Source organism: Gopherus evgoodei, chromosome 5, assembly GCF_007399415.2.
Source record: "Gopherus evgoodei ecotype Sinaloan lineage chromosome 5, rGopEvg1_v1.p, whole genome shotgun sequence".
Classification (NCBI taxonomy): Eukaryota; Metazoa; Chordata; order Testudines; family Testudinidae; genus Gopherus; species Gopherus evgoodei.
This window is the reverse complement of record NC_044326.1, coordinates 43,016,278-43,032,056: the sequence shown is the minus strand read 5'-3', so window position 1 is coordinate 43,032,056 and position 15,779 is coordinate 43,016,278. Positions and strand designations below refer to the sequence as shown.

At 48.4% G+C, this 15,779-nt stretch overlaps 1 protein-coding gene across 4 annotated transcripts in view; it reads right to left on the bottom strand.

The window, feature by feature from the left end:
• The window catches only part of DTHD1 (death domain containing 1), a 68,687-nt gene that overhangs the window by 34,909 nt on the left and 17,999 nt on the right, over window positions 1–15,779 (bottom strand). For 3 of the 4 annotated variants that reach the window (XM_030564836.1, XM_030564835.1, XM_030564839.1), the window contains exon 8: window positions 14,785–15,029. In XM_030564836.1, coding sequence (XP_030420696.1) covers window positions 14,785–15,029 — 245 coding nt within the window. Of the gene's footprint in view, window positions 1–14,247; window positions 14,305–14,784; window positions 15,030–15,779 lie in introns of all 4 variants that reach the window. The other variant, XM_030564837.1, reaches the window with a different exon arrangement.

Sequence of the window (15,779 nt, the reverse complement as noted above, 5' to 3'; positions counted from 1 at the left end):
ACTTATTCGCGGGTGGGCCGTTGCCCTTCCCGGCGCCTGGCACCGGGCTCATGCCTGGTTCGCCGGGCTTCAAGCAGTGCTCGGCATGCAAGAAGCCGATGCCAACTAGCGATCCCCACAACGCGTGCCTCAAGTGCCTGAGGGAATCGCACATCATTGAGAAGTGTCGTATATGCAAAGCCTTTAAGCCTCGCACAAAGGAGAGGGATCAAAGATTCCGCGCTCTCCTAATGGAAGCGGCACTGACTCCGGTACCAGCAGCGCAACCGGCCACTTCTACTCTGGCACCAGACCGCGCCGGCACCGGCAAGACTCCCCGGCACCGTCCATCCCCAGCACCGGGAGCCGATCCAAGACCCTTGACATCTGCAACACCATCTAGCAGGCTCGAGTGGAATGCCCGGCACCTACCTTGGCCACGGCACCGCCTGCAGGGCTGCTGTCAACTCCAGGCCCGGAAGGTCCGTCGAGTCCGGCCCCTCCTAGCTCCCCCTTGAGATCGGGAGTCGAGCTGTTAGTCCCATCTACGCCAGAGACCTTCGCCTCGGCACGGGACTTGATAGCGCTCACTGAGCCATCGCAGCCTCAAACCACGGTACCCCCGGGGCGGGTAACCTCCAGAGGCAAGCCAATGCTGAGAGCGCCGTCTCCAGAGTCCAGGCACCGATCGCTCCGGAGACGTGAACGCTTGCGCTCTGGGTGCCGCTCGCAGTCCCGGCACCGTTCTCCTTGGCGGTACCAGTCGCACTCGCGGCGCTGATCAGCATCTGCACGGTCCCGGTCTGGCTCCTCTTACCACCGGCACTGAGACTCTAGGAGCCGTTCACCTCGGCATTCAGCTCCTCGGTCGACCTCCTGGCACCGAGCCGGTGGTAGGTCCCGATCCCGGTCGACTTCCCGGCACCGCGTCGGTGGCAGGTCCTGGTCCCCAGTGCCATCCTGGCACCGTGCTGAATGCAGACCGCGGTCCCGCTCTCGGCACCGACCTCGAGGCAGATCCCGATTCGGATCCCGGCACCGATTACCACGCCATTCCCGGTCCCGATCCCGGCACCGGTACAACTCACGGTACCGATCCTCGGCACCGAGGAGATAGTCGGCGTCGGCATATAGAGAGGTCTATCAAACTGGCTCGGCGCCTCCATGGCCTTCAAGGGAACCATCCATGTCTTCTCAGGCGGAGAGCGCCTATACGCTGGGGCAGGACAGACACGCTGCCCTGTTCCAGGACCCTCCACCTCAAGAACGAGGGCCTCAGCAGTGGGGGTTTTGGACCCCCTGGGTGTACCACCAAGCCCAGGGTCCACAACATATCACTCTCCACCCTGCAGCGGAACGCAGGCCACCAGAGGCAACAGTGTCTCGACCCCCTCCCTCCCCGGAAGCAGAGGACATGGTCCAGCCACGAGGACCCAGAGATCCCTCCAGAGACGGAGGTGCAGCCCCAGACAGAACCCCCCGTGGACGCTCTGCTGCCAGGGATCTCCTCGTCGTCTTCCCCTGATGAGGCAGTGGCAGGTACCTCATCCTCCAGCCCTCCCCCTCTGGATCTTAGGGCACATCAGGACCTCCTCAGGCGCATGACGCAGAACCTGGACATTCAAGCAGAGGAGGTCTCTGAAATCGAGGACCCGGTGATGAGCATCCTCTCCGCCGATGCGCCCACCAGAGTGGCCCTGCCTTTCATCAAGACTATTCAGGCCAACGCCACCACTATCTGGCAGTCACCGGTCTCCATCCCTCCAACCACTCGAGGAGTGGAAAGAAAGTACATGGCCCCCTCTAAGGGCTATGAATACTTACACATTCACCCGAGACCCTGCTCCCTTGTGGTCCAGTCGGTGAACGACAGGGAGCGCCATGGTCAAGAGGCCCCGGCGCCCAAGTCTAAGGAGGCGAGGCGGATGGACCTCCTGGGCCATAAGGTCTATTCAGCGGGGGCGCTACAGCTCAGGGTCTCGAACCAGCAGGCCCTCCTTAGCCGCTACTCTTTTAACTCCCGGGTAGCGGCGGGCAAATTTGCAGAGCTGTTACCGCAGGACGCGCGTCAGGAATTTACCACCATTCTTGACGAAAGCAAAAAGGTAGTGAGGACCTCACTACAAGCCTCCTTAGATGCTGCGGACTCGGCCGCTCGGACCCTTGCCTCATGGCTTACGATGCGCCGCATTTCCTGGCTCCCGGTCTCTGTCCTTCCGCCAGAGCTCCAGCATACTATCCAGGACCTCCCCTTTGAAGGCCAGGGCCTGTTTTCTGATAAGACAGACCCCAGACTAAAGGACCTTAAAGACAATAGGGTCATCATACCGTCTTTGGGGATGCATACACCTGCGACACAGCGCAGGCTCTTCCGGCAGCAGAACCAACAGCAGCAGCGTCGGCCATATCCTCAGTTCCGTCTGCGGCAGGACCTTAATAGGCGCTGCGGCAGGAACAATAGACACAGACAGTCGGATGGCCAAACGGGGCAAAACCAAGGGTCTGCCAAGGCCCCACCCGGACCCAAGCCTTCATTTTGAAGGTGCACCCGAGGGCGCAGTACCAGTTTCCCCTTCGGATCCTTCCCCGCAGTTTTCCAACCGTCTTTCATTTTTCCTCCAGACGTGGACCCAAATAACATCGGACAGTTGGGTCTTGCGCACTGTGCAGGCCGGTTATCGCCTGCAGTTTTCATCGCCCCCCACCTCCCACCCTCGTCCCTCTTCAGGGACCCCTCTCACGAGCAATTCCTCCGTCAGGAGGTGCAGACGCTCCTCGTCAAGGGAGCCATAGAGGAGGTTCCAGAAAACAAGAAGGGCAAGGGGTTTTATTCCCGCTACTTTCTAATCCCCAAGTCCCAGGGGGGCCTCAGGCCTATCCTCGACCGGCGGGAACTCAACAAGTATATGGTGAAGTTGAAGTTCCGTATGGTATCCCTTGGGACCATCATCCCATCCCTGGATCCTGGAGACTGGTATGCCGCCCTCAAAATGCAGGACGCTTACTTCCATATCGCCATATCCCCCCAGCACAGGCGTTTCCTTCGCTTTGAGGTCGACCACCAACATTATCAATTTACGGTCCTCCCGTTTGGCCTCTCTACGGCCCCGAGGGTGTTCACGAAATGCATGGCAGTCGTCGTCGCATACCTTCGGTGCAGCCGCATTCACGTGTCCCCCTACCTTGACGACTGGCTGGTCCGGGGCACATCGGAGCTGTAGGTCCGCGACCACGTCCGCAGGATCAGCAGCCTCTTTGCTGCCCTAGGCCTCGTGATCAACGTGGACAAGTCTACTCTGCTCCCCATGCAGAGGATAGAGTTCATCACGGCCGTTCTGGACTCTACCCTGGCCAGGGCCTTGCTACCCTTGCCCAGGTTCCAGTCGCTATCGACCATCATTCTGCGCTTGCAGGTGGCCCCGCTGACCTCTGTAAGAACATGTCTGGCCCTCCTGGGATATATGGTGGCCTGTACGTTCGTGACAGCGTATGCTCGACTCCGCATGAGGCCTCTTCAATCTTGGCTCATCGCGCAGTACCGGCCTGTCATAAACAGATAGCTAAGGGTTAATGTCTCTTTCACCTGAAGCACCTGACCAGAGGACCAATCAGGAAACCGGATTTTTTCAACTTTGGGTGGAGGGAATTTTGTGTCTGAGGTCTTTGTTTTCTGTCTGCCTGCTTTCTCTGAGCTTTGGAGAAGTAGTTTCTGCTTTCTAATCTTCTGTTTCTAAGTGTAAGGACAAAGAGATCAGATAGTAAGTTATATGGTTTCTTTTCTTTGGTATTTGCATGAATACCAAAGGCTGTTTATTTGAATAAGGCTGTTTATTCATATTTCTTTTAAGCAATTAACCCTGTATTTTGTCACCTTAATACAGAGAGACCATTTGTATGTATTTTTCTTTCTTTTTTATATAAAGCTTTCTTTTAAGACCTGTTGGAGTTTTTCTTTACTTCAGGGAAATTGAGTCCCACCAGGGAATTGGTGGGAGGAAGAAATCAGGGGGAGATCTGTGTGTGTTGGATTTGCTAGCCTGATTTTGCATTCCCTCTGGGTGAAGAGGAAAGTGCTTTTGTTTCCAGGACTGGGAACGGAGAGGGGGAGTCACTCTGTTTGGATTCACAGAGCTTGTGTCTGTGTATCTCTCCAGGAGCACCTGGAGGGGGGAAGGGAAAAAGGATTATTTCCCTTTGTTGTGAGACTCAAGGGATTTGGGTCTTGGGGTCCCCAGGGAAGGTTTTTCAGGGGGACCAGAGTGCCCCAAAACACTCTAATTTTTTGGGTGGTGGCAGCAAGTACCAGGTCCAAGCTGGTAGCTAAGCTTGGAGGTTTTCATGCTAACCCCCATATTTTGGACGCTAAGGTCCAAATCTGGGACTAAAGTTATGACATTTATGACACGGCCGGCCAGACATTCGTTGAACACAGTTGTCACCGTCCCCCAAGGGGTACTGGACTCCCTTCGGTGGTGGCTGGACCAGTCCGTAATCTGTGCAGGGCTCCCGTTCCATCCGCCCCAACCCCCGGCATCCCTGACGACGGACGCCTCAGATCTGGGCTGGAGGGCGCACAGCGGCGCTCAGAGAACTCAGGGCCTGTGGACCCCTCAGGAGCTGGACCTCCACATCAACATACGGGAATTGAGAGCGGTCCGTCTTGCTTGTCAAGAGTTCGTCCATCACCTTCAAGGTCATTGTGTCGCGATGTTCACCAACAACACGACGACCATGTTCTACATCAACAAGCAGGGCGGCACGAGGTCCTCTCCCCTATGTCATGAGGCGATATGACTCTGGGAGTTTTGTATAGCCCATGCCATTCACCTTTCCGCCTCCTATCTCCCGGGAGTACGAAACACTCTAGCGGATCGACTGAGCAAGTCCTTCTGCTCGCACGAGTGGTCCCTCCGCCCGGACGTCGCCCTCTCACTCTTCCAGAGGTGGAGTCGTCCCTGGATGGACCTCTTTGCGTCCAAGGAGAACAGGAAATGTCAGACATTCTGCTCCTTTCAGGGTCGGGAGCCCGGGTCGATAGCAGATGCCTTCCTGATCCCATGGGCGACCCATCTGTTTTACGTGTTCCCTCCCTTTCCGCTGGTACACAGGGTCCTCCTCAAGGTGCGCAGAGACAGAGCTCGCGTGATTCTGATAGCTCCAGCATGGGCCAGGCAACATTGGTACCTCGTGTTGCTGGACCTCTCAGTAGCCAGCCCAGTTGCCCTGCCCCTTCATCTGGACCTGATCACCCAGGACCACAGCAGGCTCTGTCACCCGAACCTTCAGTCTCTGCACCTTACGGCATGGCTCCTGCGTGATTGACTGGCTCCGAGTTACGCTGCTCTATCTCGGTTCGGGAGGTTCTCCTGGGCAGTAGGAAGCCTTCCACCAGGGCTACTTACTCGGCTAAGTGGAAGCGTTTTTCCTGTTGGTGTTCAGAGAAAGGTTTTCTCCCTACGGAGGTTCCCATCACCACTATTCTGGACTACATCTGGTCCCTCAAGACTCAGGGTCTGGCGTTATCGTCCCTTCATGTTCACCTAGCGGCTATCTCCACGTTTAATCCCGGAGGGGATGGACGTTCCGTCTTCTCCCACCCTATGGTGGCGAGGTTCCTGAAGGGGTTGGAACGTCTCTATCCACAGGTCCGTCCTCCTGCCCCTTCATGGGATCTCAACCTGGTCCTAACTCGGCTCATGGGCCCTCCATTTGAGCCGTTAGCGACTTGCTCCCTGCTCTACCTCTCATGGAAGACCGCCTTCCTAGTGGCCATCACCTCAGCTAGGTGGGTTTCGGAACTATGGGCCCTCACAGTAGATCCCCCATATACGGTCTTCCATAAAGACAAGGTGCAGCTGAGACCACACCCTGCCTTTCTACCCAAGGTGGTCTCAGCTTTTCACATTAACCAGGAGATCTTCCTCCTCATCTTTTTCCCAAAGCCCCATTCGTCCCGCAGGGAGCAACAACTCCACTCCCTAGATGTCCGTCGGGCGCTAGCGTTTTATGTGGACAGGACCAAACCGTTCCGCAAGTCCCCCCAACTATTCGTGGCGGTAGCGGACTGGGTCAAGGGACTACCGATTTCCTCGCAGAGGATATCTTCCTGGGTTACCTCCTGTATCAGGACCTGTTATGACCTGGCCCACGTTCCTGCGGGCCGTGTGACTGCACACTCCACCAGGGCACAGGCTTCATCGCTGGCTTTCCTTGCTCGCGTGCCGATCCAAGACATTTGTAGGGCGGCGACTTGGTCATCGGTCCACACATTCGCTTCCCATTACGCCCTGGTCCAGCAGTCCAGAGATGATGCGGCCTTTGGCTCTGCAGTGCTGCATGCCGCGACTTCTCACTCCGACCCCACCGCCTAGGTAAGGCTTGGGATTCACCTACCTGGAATGGATATGAGCAATCACTCTAAGAAGAAAAGACGGTTACTCACCTTTGTAACTGGTGTTCTTCGAGATGTGTTGCTCATATCCATTCCACACCTGCCCTCCTTCCCCACTGTCGGAGTAGCCGGCAAGAAGGAACTGAGGAGCGGGCGGGCCGGCAGGGGTATATATCAAGTGCCATAGTGGCGCCACTCTAGGGGGCGACCTGCCGGCCCACTGGAGTTGTTAGGGTAAAAAAGTTTCTGGCAAACGTGCACGCGCGGCGCGGCGCGAACACCTACCTGGAATGGATATGAGCAACACATCTCAAAGAACACCAGTTACAAAGGTGAGTAACCGTCTTTTATATTAACATCACATGGAATTTGAAATTGCCTGCAGTAAGTTAGCAACATTGCTATTGTAATTACATTTGTAAGCCTATGCATAGTAACACTTATACGCTTATTGCAACTCTACCACCTCACTGCATCTTATATTTCTTTTGGCTATGTAGTGCATAGTTATTACATTTTATCACTTACATCGGGGTGGGTAAAAATTTTGGCCCAATGGCCACATCTGGGTATAGAAATTGTTTTGCGGGCCATGAGTGCTCACAAAATTGGGGTTGGGGTGCAGGGGGAGAGGTGAGGGCTCTGGCTGGGGGCACAGGCTCCAGAATGGGGCCAGAAATGAGTTCAGGGTGCAGGAAGGGGCTCTGGACTTGGATAGCAGGGGTGGGGTGTGTGTTGAGGGGTGAGGGCTCCAGCTGGGGGTATGGGCTCTGTGGTGGGGCTGAGAATGAAGGGTTGGGGTGCAGGAGCATGCTCTGGGCTGGGATCATGGGGTTTGGAAGGTGGCAGGGAAATCAGGCTGGGGCAGGGGATTGGGGTGTGGGGAGAGGCTCTGGGGTGCAGGCTCCAGGTAGTGCTTACCTCAAGCAGCTCCTGGAAGCAGCAGCATATCCCCTGTCTGGCTCCTAGGTGGAGGTACAGCCAGGCAGCTCTTTTGCATGCCACCCCTGCAGTTCCCATTGGCCATGGTTTCTGGCCAATGGGAGCTGTGTGGGCAGTGCTTGGGGTGAGGGCAGCATGTGGAGCAGAGCCCCCTTGCTGCCCCTATGCATAGGACCCAGAGGGTGGACATCCCACTGCTTCTGGGAGCGCTGGAGCAGGGCAAGCCCCAGACCTTACTCCCCAGTGGGAGTTCAAGGGCTGTATTAAAACGGCTGGTGGGTCGGGTACAGCCTCTGGGCTGTAGTTTGCCCACCCCTGACTTACATGCATACCTATCCTTGCTTGTCTAGTTTTACTTGTTTTATTAAGATGCTTTTGTTCTTTAGAAGCCAAAATCAATGGGAAGGACCTACATATAATTAAAATGTGTGGATCACACCACTGAGTCTAAAAATTAGGAAAACATTTTATGACAACTTGGCCTATAGACTTTTTAGCCATGTTAGTAGTTTTAGATCAGGTTATAAAGCACCTTAGCTAATCAGAAGCTCCCTTTTAGCTACTAGAATATTAATCTGAGTAATCCATATTATCAGACTTTGGTATGCCATTCTGTTTTTCATTCTGTCACCCTCACTTTCAATGGCATGGATCAAACTGCACCCTTGACTTGTGCCCACTGACTTCCCTGTAAGTTCTTCTGGGCAGGGACTGAATTTTTTTTATGTATTTTGTGAAATGTCTAACAGAACTTTTGATGCTATAAAATAATATCTTCCTAGCTTTGCCATGCTATCCCAAATCTCATGTAAAGATCAAAAGAATATGAGACAAATTGATAAAAATACAACAATGATTGACGTTCATTATAAACCCAATTTTGACTTTTAGTCAAAACAAAGTGGAAGGAAAGGCCTGGTGCTTACTCAAATTCAGCGTTGCAGAAATCATTGCACTAGTGTTTCTTTCTTTGGCTCATATCTCTTTGCAGCCTCTTGGATGGGTTGTTAGCCGGGACTGAATCCAGAATCAAACAATCAAAATATAAGCCTGCACTGCTTGAACTAAACCTATTAGCTGGAAATAGCAGCAGCCTCAAACTTCACATCGACAAGCCAGTAAAGGAGGACAAAAACACTCTATGAACTATGTTGCACCCATTCCTGGGAATATGAATCCCAAATGTCTACGGTTCATAGCAGTTGAATTCCCCATATGGAACAGTAGCAGATTCATAAACCAGGCCTGGTTTACACTACAAAGTTAGAGCAACATAAGTCGCCTTGTGTTGACCTACTTGTGCATGTGTCTACACTTACATTTGTTTTCCATCAATGAAAGTACCCTATTATCGTAACATAGTAACACCACGTCCATGAGCAGCATTGATGGTCGATGTGCTGAGGTTGATGCAGCACAAGTGCACACGTTCCTATGTCTATCCTAACAGTTCTCCAACAGCTGTCCCACAATACCCAACACTGACTGCTCTGGTCTTAACTGTAAACTCCACTGCCCAGGAATCACACAGACTGGAAGGCCCTCTCCCATTTAAAGCCCTGCACATTTTTAAAATGCCTTTTCCTAAGTGCCCAGCTTGGTGAGCACACTTAACAGCTCTTCATTGTTTCATGCAACTTCCCAACCCTCCATGTTGGCTGTTGGCTACATGCTCCAACTTGGAGTAGACAGGAGATACTGGATCTTCTGTGCCTCTGGGGAGAAGTGGCTGAGCATGCAGAGCTCTGGACCAGCCAAAGTAATGTTGACATCTATAAGCAGATCTCATGGGGGATGCAGAAGAAGGGATATGACAGGGACCAGCAGCAGTGCTCTGTAAGCGAAGGAACTAAGGCAGGCATGCTAGGGAGGCCTTCTGCCAATGCAGTGCCAAGCTGCAGACCTGCCACTTTTACAAAAAGATGCATGTCAGACTTGGCAGAGACCCTACAACCACTCTGCACACCACCATGGATTGTTTCACTAATCTTATTACTGAATAAAATGCTATTATTTGGAACATAATTCATCTCTATTAGTCCACAACATATGTTGCAGAGTGCCTACCCATTTTGAAAGCACCCATTTGTTGCTGTACAGTGTGACACACCTCACAGGATCAGTGACAAACACACTGTCATAATCATAAATCAAGCACCACACAATTCCTAACAGGCTCCCAAACAGCCAGGCCAGATACAGCACAGTACAACGCAATATGGTGGCTCATTGTTAAGATAAGAGCTCCTTCAATGTTTCACTAAGCTATATAGTTCTGCATTGAATTCTTGTGTCTGGCTGTTCAAACTCAGCAGATAGCCACCTTTTCCCCTTTTGCTTCACACATTATGCAGGACACAGCAGGTATCTATAACCATTGGAATATTTTTTCACTGAGATCAAATCTTGTGAGTAAACAATGCCAGCATCCTCTCAATCTACCAAAAACACATTCAACTCTCCCTCTGCACCTGCTGAGTTTGCAGCTGAATCTTTTCTTGCTGCTGTCACAGTGGCCTGTGTATGACTTCATGAGTCAGGGGAGCAAGAGGTAGACTGGGTCACCCAAGATTACTATTGACTGATATTTCAACATTTGCTGCTAATCATCCGCTAGTTGGAAGAGGGTGGGGAAGTCCCTGCTTGTATCTTTAAGAAGACAGGATTATTCAGAAATCTACAAGTGCATTGCAGTTTACATGACCAGTTCACCCGGATGTTGGTGACGCATCTCTGGTGATTCACCAATGCTTGCATAACTATAGAAAAGTAGCCCTTTCTGTTGATGTACTCTGTGGCAAGGTGGTCTGGTGCCAAAATACAGGGATGTTCATGCTATCTGTCACTCCACCAAAGTTTGGGATCCCTATTGTTAAAAATCCATCCAGTATCTCCTGCATGTTGCTGGGAGCCAGTCCTGCATATCAGAGTTGATTTAATGGCCCTGCATACTTGCATGATAAGAGCCCCACAGTGGTTTTTCCCAACTCCAAACTGATTGCTCCAGTCAGTGAGTAATCAGGCATTACAAGTTTCCACAGTGCAATTGCCACCATTGATCCACTGTTAGTGCAGTGCTCCTTCTGGTGTCCCTGCACTGGAGGGTTGGGGTGAGTGTGGCACACAGATCCAGGCACGTGGCCTTTCGCATCTGGAAGTTCTGCAACCACTGCTTGTCATTCCAAGCCTGCATTACAGTGCAATCTCACCATTCAGTACTCATTTCTCAGGCCCAGAAATGGCACTCCACCATAAGCAGCTGCATCATGAAGGCCATCAATGACCTTGAATTGGTTCTCACTATATCCCACAGCAATTGGTCCTCCAAGAAATCATCATGTTCCCTGCTGATTCATTCTTGCAGCTCGGCAAATAGTGGAGGATCGTGGATCCTGTGCTTGTAATGCTTATGACAATAGTGCAGAGCTGTGCAGGCTCCATGGTTCTGTCAAAGATGGTGGATAACGAGGAGGGCTGTACAAGTTTGTGGAATTTTTGAAAAAGTTTTGAAAATTATGGGATGGAAACTTGCACACTGAGAAGTTGACACCTTGGTCCCAGGCACCCCTGCGTGACTCGTTTCAACCCCACCATTCATTGCTAAAACTTTCTAAAAGACTATGTGCTGGACACTGGCAAGTTGCACACTGGGATACCTATCCATGGTGAACTGCACTGTGCATCAATACAAGCACTCTGGGTGTGGATGTGCAGTGCTGACACAAGGATACAAGCACGCCTGTACACATGCAATATGCTAATTTCAGTGGCTTAATGACAATGTGAACATAAGAATGGTTGTACTGGATCAGACCAATGGTCCATCTAGCCCAGTATCTTGTCTACTGACAGTGGCCAATGCCAGGTGCCCCAGAGGGAGTGAACCTAACAGGTAATGATCAAATGATCTCTCTCCTGCCATCCATCCCCACCCTCTGACAAACAGAGGCTAGGGACACCATTCCTTACCCGTCCTGGCTAATAGCCATCAATGGACTTAACCTCCATGAATTTATCCAGTTCTCTTTTAAACACTGTTATAGTTCTAGCCTTCACGACCTCCTCAGGCAAGGAGTTCCACAAGTTGACTGTGCACTGTGTGAAGAAGAATTTCCTTTTATTTGTTTTAAACCTGCTGCCCATTACTTTCATGTGGTGGCCCCTAGTTCTTGTATTATGGGAATAAGAACATAACTTTTCCTTACTCACTTTCTCCACATTACTCATGATTTTATATACCTCTATCATATCCCCCCATAGTCTCGTCTTTTCCAAGCTGAAAAGTCCTATCCTCTTTAATCTCCCCTCATGTGGGACCCATTCCAAACCCCTAATCATTTTAGTTGCCCTTCTCTGAACCTTTTCTAGTGCCAGTATAACCAATGTAACTTGCATCAACCCTAGTTTATAGTGTAGACATGGCCAAAGTCTAAACCTGTGTTCATGAGGGTTTCATTACCACTATCATGCATATGAAATTTCTGTTGCCCTTTTGTACTTAGACCAATGTCTTTTAAGAGACAGAAGTTGACTTAACTAAAGTATTTCAAGTATTTGTTCTTTTTCTTGTTGAGGTTAAAAAGGAAGGACAGAAGGCAATTCAAAATAGCAATTCTTGCCAACTGTTTCTAAACAGATGCCAGTTGTGTACACACAGAATATTTGCAACATGGAGACATCTGATTATGATGCTATTTTTTTCTACTCGTAGTATTTTATAGGGAAGCATTTCATTTTTGGGGTGGAAAATGAAGTGCAAATCTTGCCATATGTAAGCAAACTATCCACAAATATGTGAGCATTTCCAAGAACATACTTTTTTTATATTAATATTTTCATTCAGGGCAGAATCTGACTCCTTTCAGTTTCTCCTAAGTAAACTCATCACCACCATCTAGAGGAAGTTTCTTTGGAAACCCAAGGCTTGCACTGATCCCCTGAAGTGATGTATTACATATGTCTGTTATATATCTCCTATCAAGAAACACATTTTGAGAGTAATAAGGCGTATCTTGCTCAAGGGAATTTTGAAATTGCTATATTCAATATAGCAACTGCATACTAGAAAAAAGGTTAACTTATTCTAGATTCACAGAAGAACTACAACTCTGACATTTCATCAATGCTTACAAATAAGCAAGGAAGGAGCAGACTTATTCCTGGTCTATTCCATTCTAATCTGTAGAATAAATGCACACACTGAAATTTCAGAGTTATTTAAAGCAGTCTGATTAGACACGTGGAATTCTCAAGAGGTGGGTATAGTATTAGGACACTTTGAGCCATATGGTGGCTGGCCCTATACAGACTTTCCCATCACTTGTGCCCATTTGCAAAAGGCAAGCCACAGTGAGGCTAGTGAATACAGCACCTGCTAAATGACTTGTGCTGCTAGAATCCTAAAAGGGACATGACTCCACTCCCCACACAAGCCAGCTCTGCTGGTCAAGTAGGAAGGGGGAAAGCATGCTGCACCTTTTCTGAGGATGACAGATGTTCTGCTACTGCATGTGTTTATCTGGGAACTCCAGAAGAAATTATTTACTGCTTCAGCCAGAATTCCCCATGATGGCTTCACTTAAGGAAACCACTCTAAGCAGACTATTTTTCTATACCTCAATTTAGACCCCTCAACTGAAATTATTCAGAAAGAGAGAGCTTATTTTTAAACATCTGGAGCTAGATTTTGAACTCTCCAAATTTACTTCCAGGGATTAGTTTGGGGGTCTCTCCAATAATAGGACACAGTTTTCCAGTCACTACAGAGCAACTACCAAATTACCAATGTTCTTGTGCTTTCTTCTTTCATAGCCATTGGTATCAGTTCAACCTTAACTTCCTTGCCACACTGAGAATAGAAGGTTGTATAGATAGCAAAGATGACCATAAATTTAAATGTCACATATAATTACTGAAAATTGATAGAAAGTCCCACCAGGACATTTAAGGGCTAATGGTCTTTGCAGTAGAATACAGAAAACAATAAAAGGCCTTGGCAGGTGATTAAATGCCAAAGCAAAGCTGAGGCACCTGATACGTGCAAATGCGTGTTATTGCAAGTACCATCACATGCCATACATAATATGATTCTTATTATGCACCAAAATGAAAGAAGATGGTATAAACCACAGAATTAAGGGAGGAAGGGAAAGAAACAAAGAGAAGCCTGGGTCCAAAGAAATAGATTTTCTTTAAGTATCCCCTTTGACTCTCCAGGGAAGTGCCATGTATCACTGTTGTAGATAGCTCTGAAGGAAGACTAACTTTTCTGAAAAGTGTTTTTTTTAAAAAGGCGAAGGAGTATATTGTCTTATAAAAGAATTTTGTATTATATTTCACTTAAATAAAACCTATCCTGGTGCAGAAATGTACACAACTTAATCATTCAGGTTCAACCTTTAACATAGCAAAAAATAGCAGAGGGAGAGAGAAATAAAGAGTATGGTAATGGGGAAATAACCGCAAAGAAAGCTGTTTCAGATCTGCAGAAAAGGGATTCATAGCAAGAGTGGTGAAACTATGGAAAGGGACAATGGTGGGAGACTAGTGCTATAAAAGTGGGAGGAATACAATGAGAAATGGAGACATTGACAGCTGATGTAAATTGGCCTTGACTTTGATGGAGCTATGGCAGTTTACAGCATGGTTCACAAAGTCTTGCAGCAAATCTGGGGAGGATTTTAAAAACAAACAGAAGAGTTCTGTAATAAATTGGGAGATGGAGTAAAGATGTTTCAGGCTGAAGGTGATACAATATTGGTATTGGAGGTCAGCTGGCATTTCTTTGTACCTTAGAGCCTGGAGATCTGGGTCTTAAGGAGTTAGCAGAGTGACATTCCAATGGTCAAAGTGAAAGAAGATTGTTGAAAATCGTATGCATGTCTTTAAGATAGAGACAGGCGAATAACACACATGACAAAGTTATAGAGACCTACCAGACGTGCAAGGGGATGAAGTATTCAGATTCAAAGATGACAGTATATCTATGGATACTTAAGGAAAATGAGTAGTCTAAATTCTTCCCTGAGCTTCCCCTGAAATTGTTGCTCTGCACCTTCCCAAACACTGGTCTCTGCCTTAAAGCCATGATCTAGCCCCTATATATTTAATAGTAACTTCCAATACTGACCACTTGTAGCCATTCTATGGTATATTTTGGAGAGTGGGGTGAAAGAAGTAATTGCAGTATCCTGGATAAACTTGAACTGGGGAATTACATTCGCCCCACAATTTCAGTTGGATGAAATTCTTTATTTCCAAGCCTAAATTAATATCTGGTGGTGCTATGCAAGGTGAAAAAGCTACTATGTTTCAGCCCTGCCCCCAGCAGCGACATTTTATAGGTGGGTTATTCCTGTGTCTGACTGTAGTTTGTAAAGCAAATTAGGATCCTTACTGAGAAAGGATATATCAATCTCGTAAAAATGTCTGGAAGAGAGAGACTTCAAATAGTAAGGAGTTGTGGAACTTACTTTTGGTAAGGTTAGTGCTAACTTGCATAAAGGTGACTGGTCCTGATAGTCAGCAGGCAGAAGAGGTTGACCCCGGTTCTTGGCTATTGTTTCTCTGGTCATTTTGTAAAATACTGCCATTCCCTTGTAATGAGGTGAGCTGTAGTTACCAAATTCATCCACTTCTTTGAGTTGGAGCTCCAGTCTGGGCTTTCTTTGTGAATGAAAAATAAGCCTGTAGACTTTTCCAAAATTCTTCCCATCATCTATATTCAGTATAAAAAGATGTATTTCTTAGTTTTAATGTCTGATTTTATGGAATATAAACACAAAATCTTTTGGGGAGCAAGAAAAGTCAATAGGACTTATACAAATAAAATTGTTTTCAGGATTGGGACATAAGTATGAAACACAGAGCCACTTACTGGCCACTTACATTAACAGTTACATTAACTTTGCAGTTAGTGGCCTCAAAGTGCCTTTAAGGAGGGATGTGCTGCTGATTGAAAAGCAATGCACAGGAATGATAAAATTAATGAAATACAAACCATGGAGAGACAGAAATGAAAATCATGTTGACAATGAAGTTAGTACAAGCAGAAGATATTGTATCTAAGGCTCTAGGAAACAATGTGTGCTATTTTGTTAAATGTTACACTTTTTGAGGTGAGCATCTGGTCAAAGTTCAGGGCACTTCAGGATGTTCCAGTTGGGAGGGAAAATTGATGATGGAACCCAGGAGGAACTAAAAAACAGGAGACAGTTTCCTTGCACACTGGTGCAAACTCATTCAGCCCGCATTCCCTCCATCCCCTGAACCCACCCCCCCAAAGTTCTCAGTATGCGTTTTCCAGGATTGTCTTACAATGTGACCTCTGAAGATGGTAAACTACACACTCATCGTTCATTTTAAAACCTGGCAAAGAAGAGCATAAATATTTTTGGTAGGATTTTCAAAAGTGCTTAGTGTTGAGCTACATCTGCTCTTGCTGCAGTGAATGGTTCTTACCACTTCA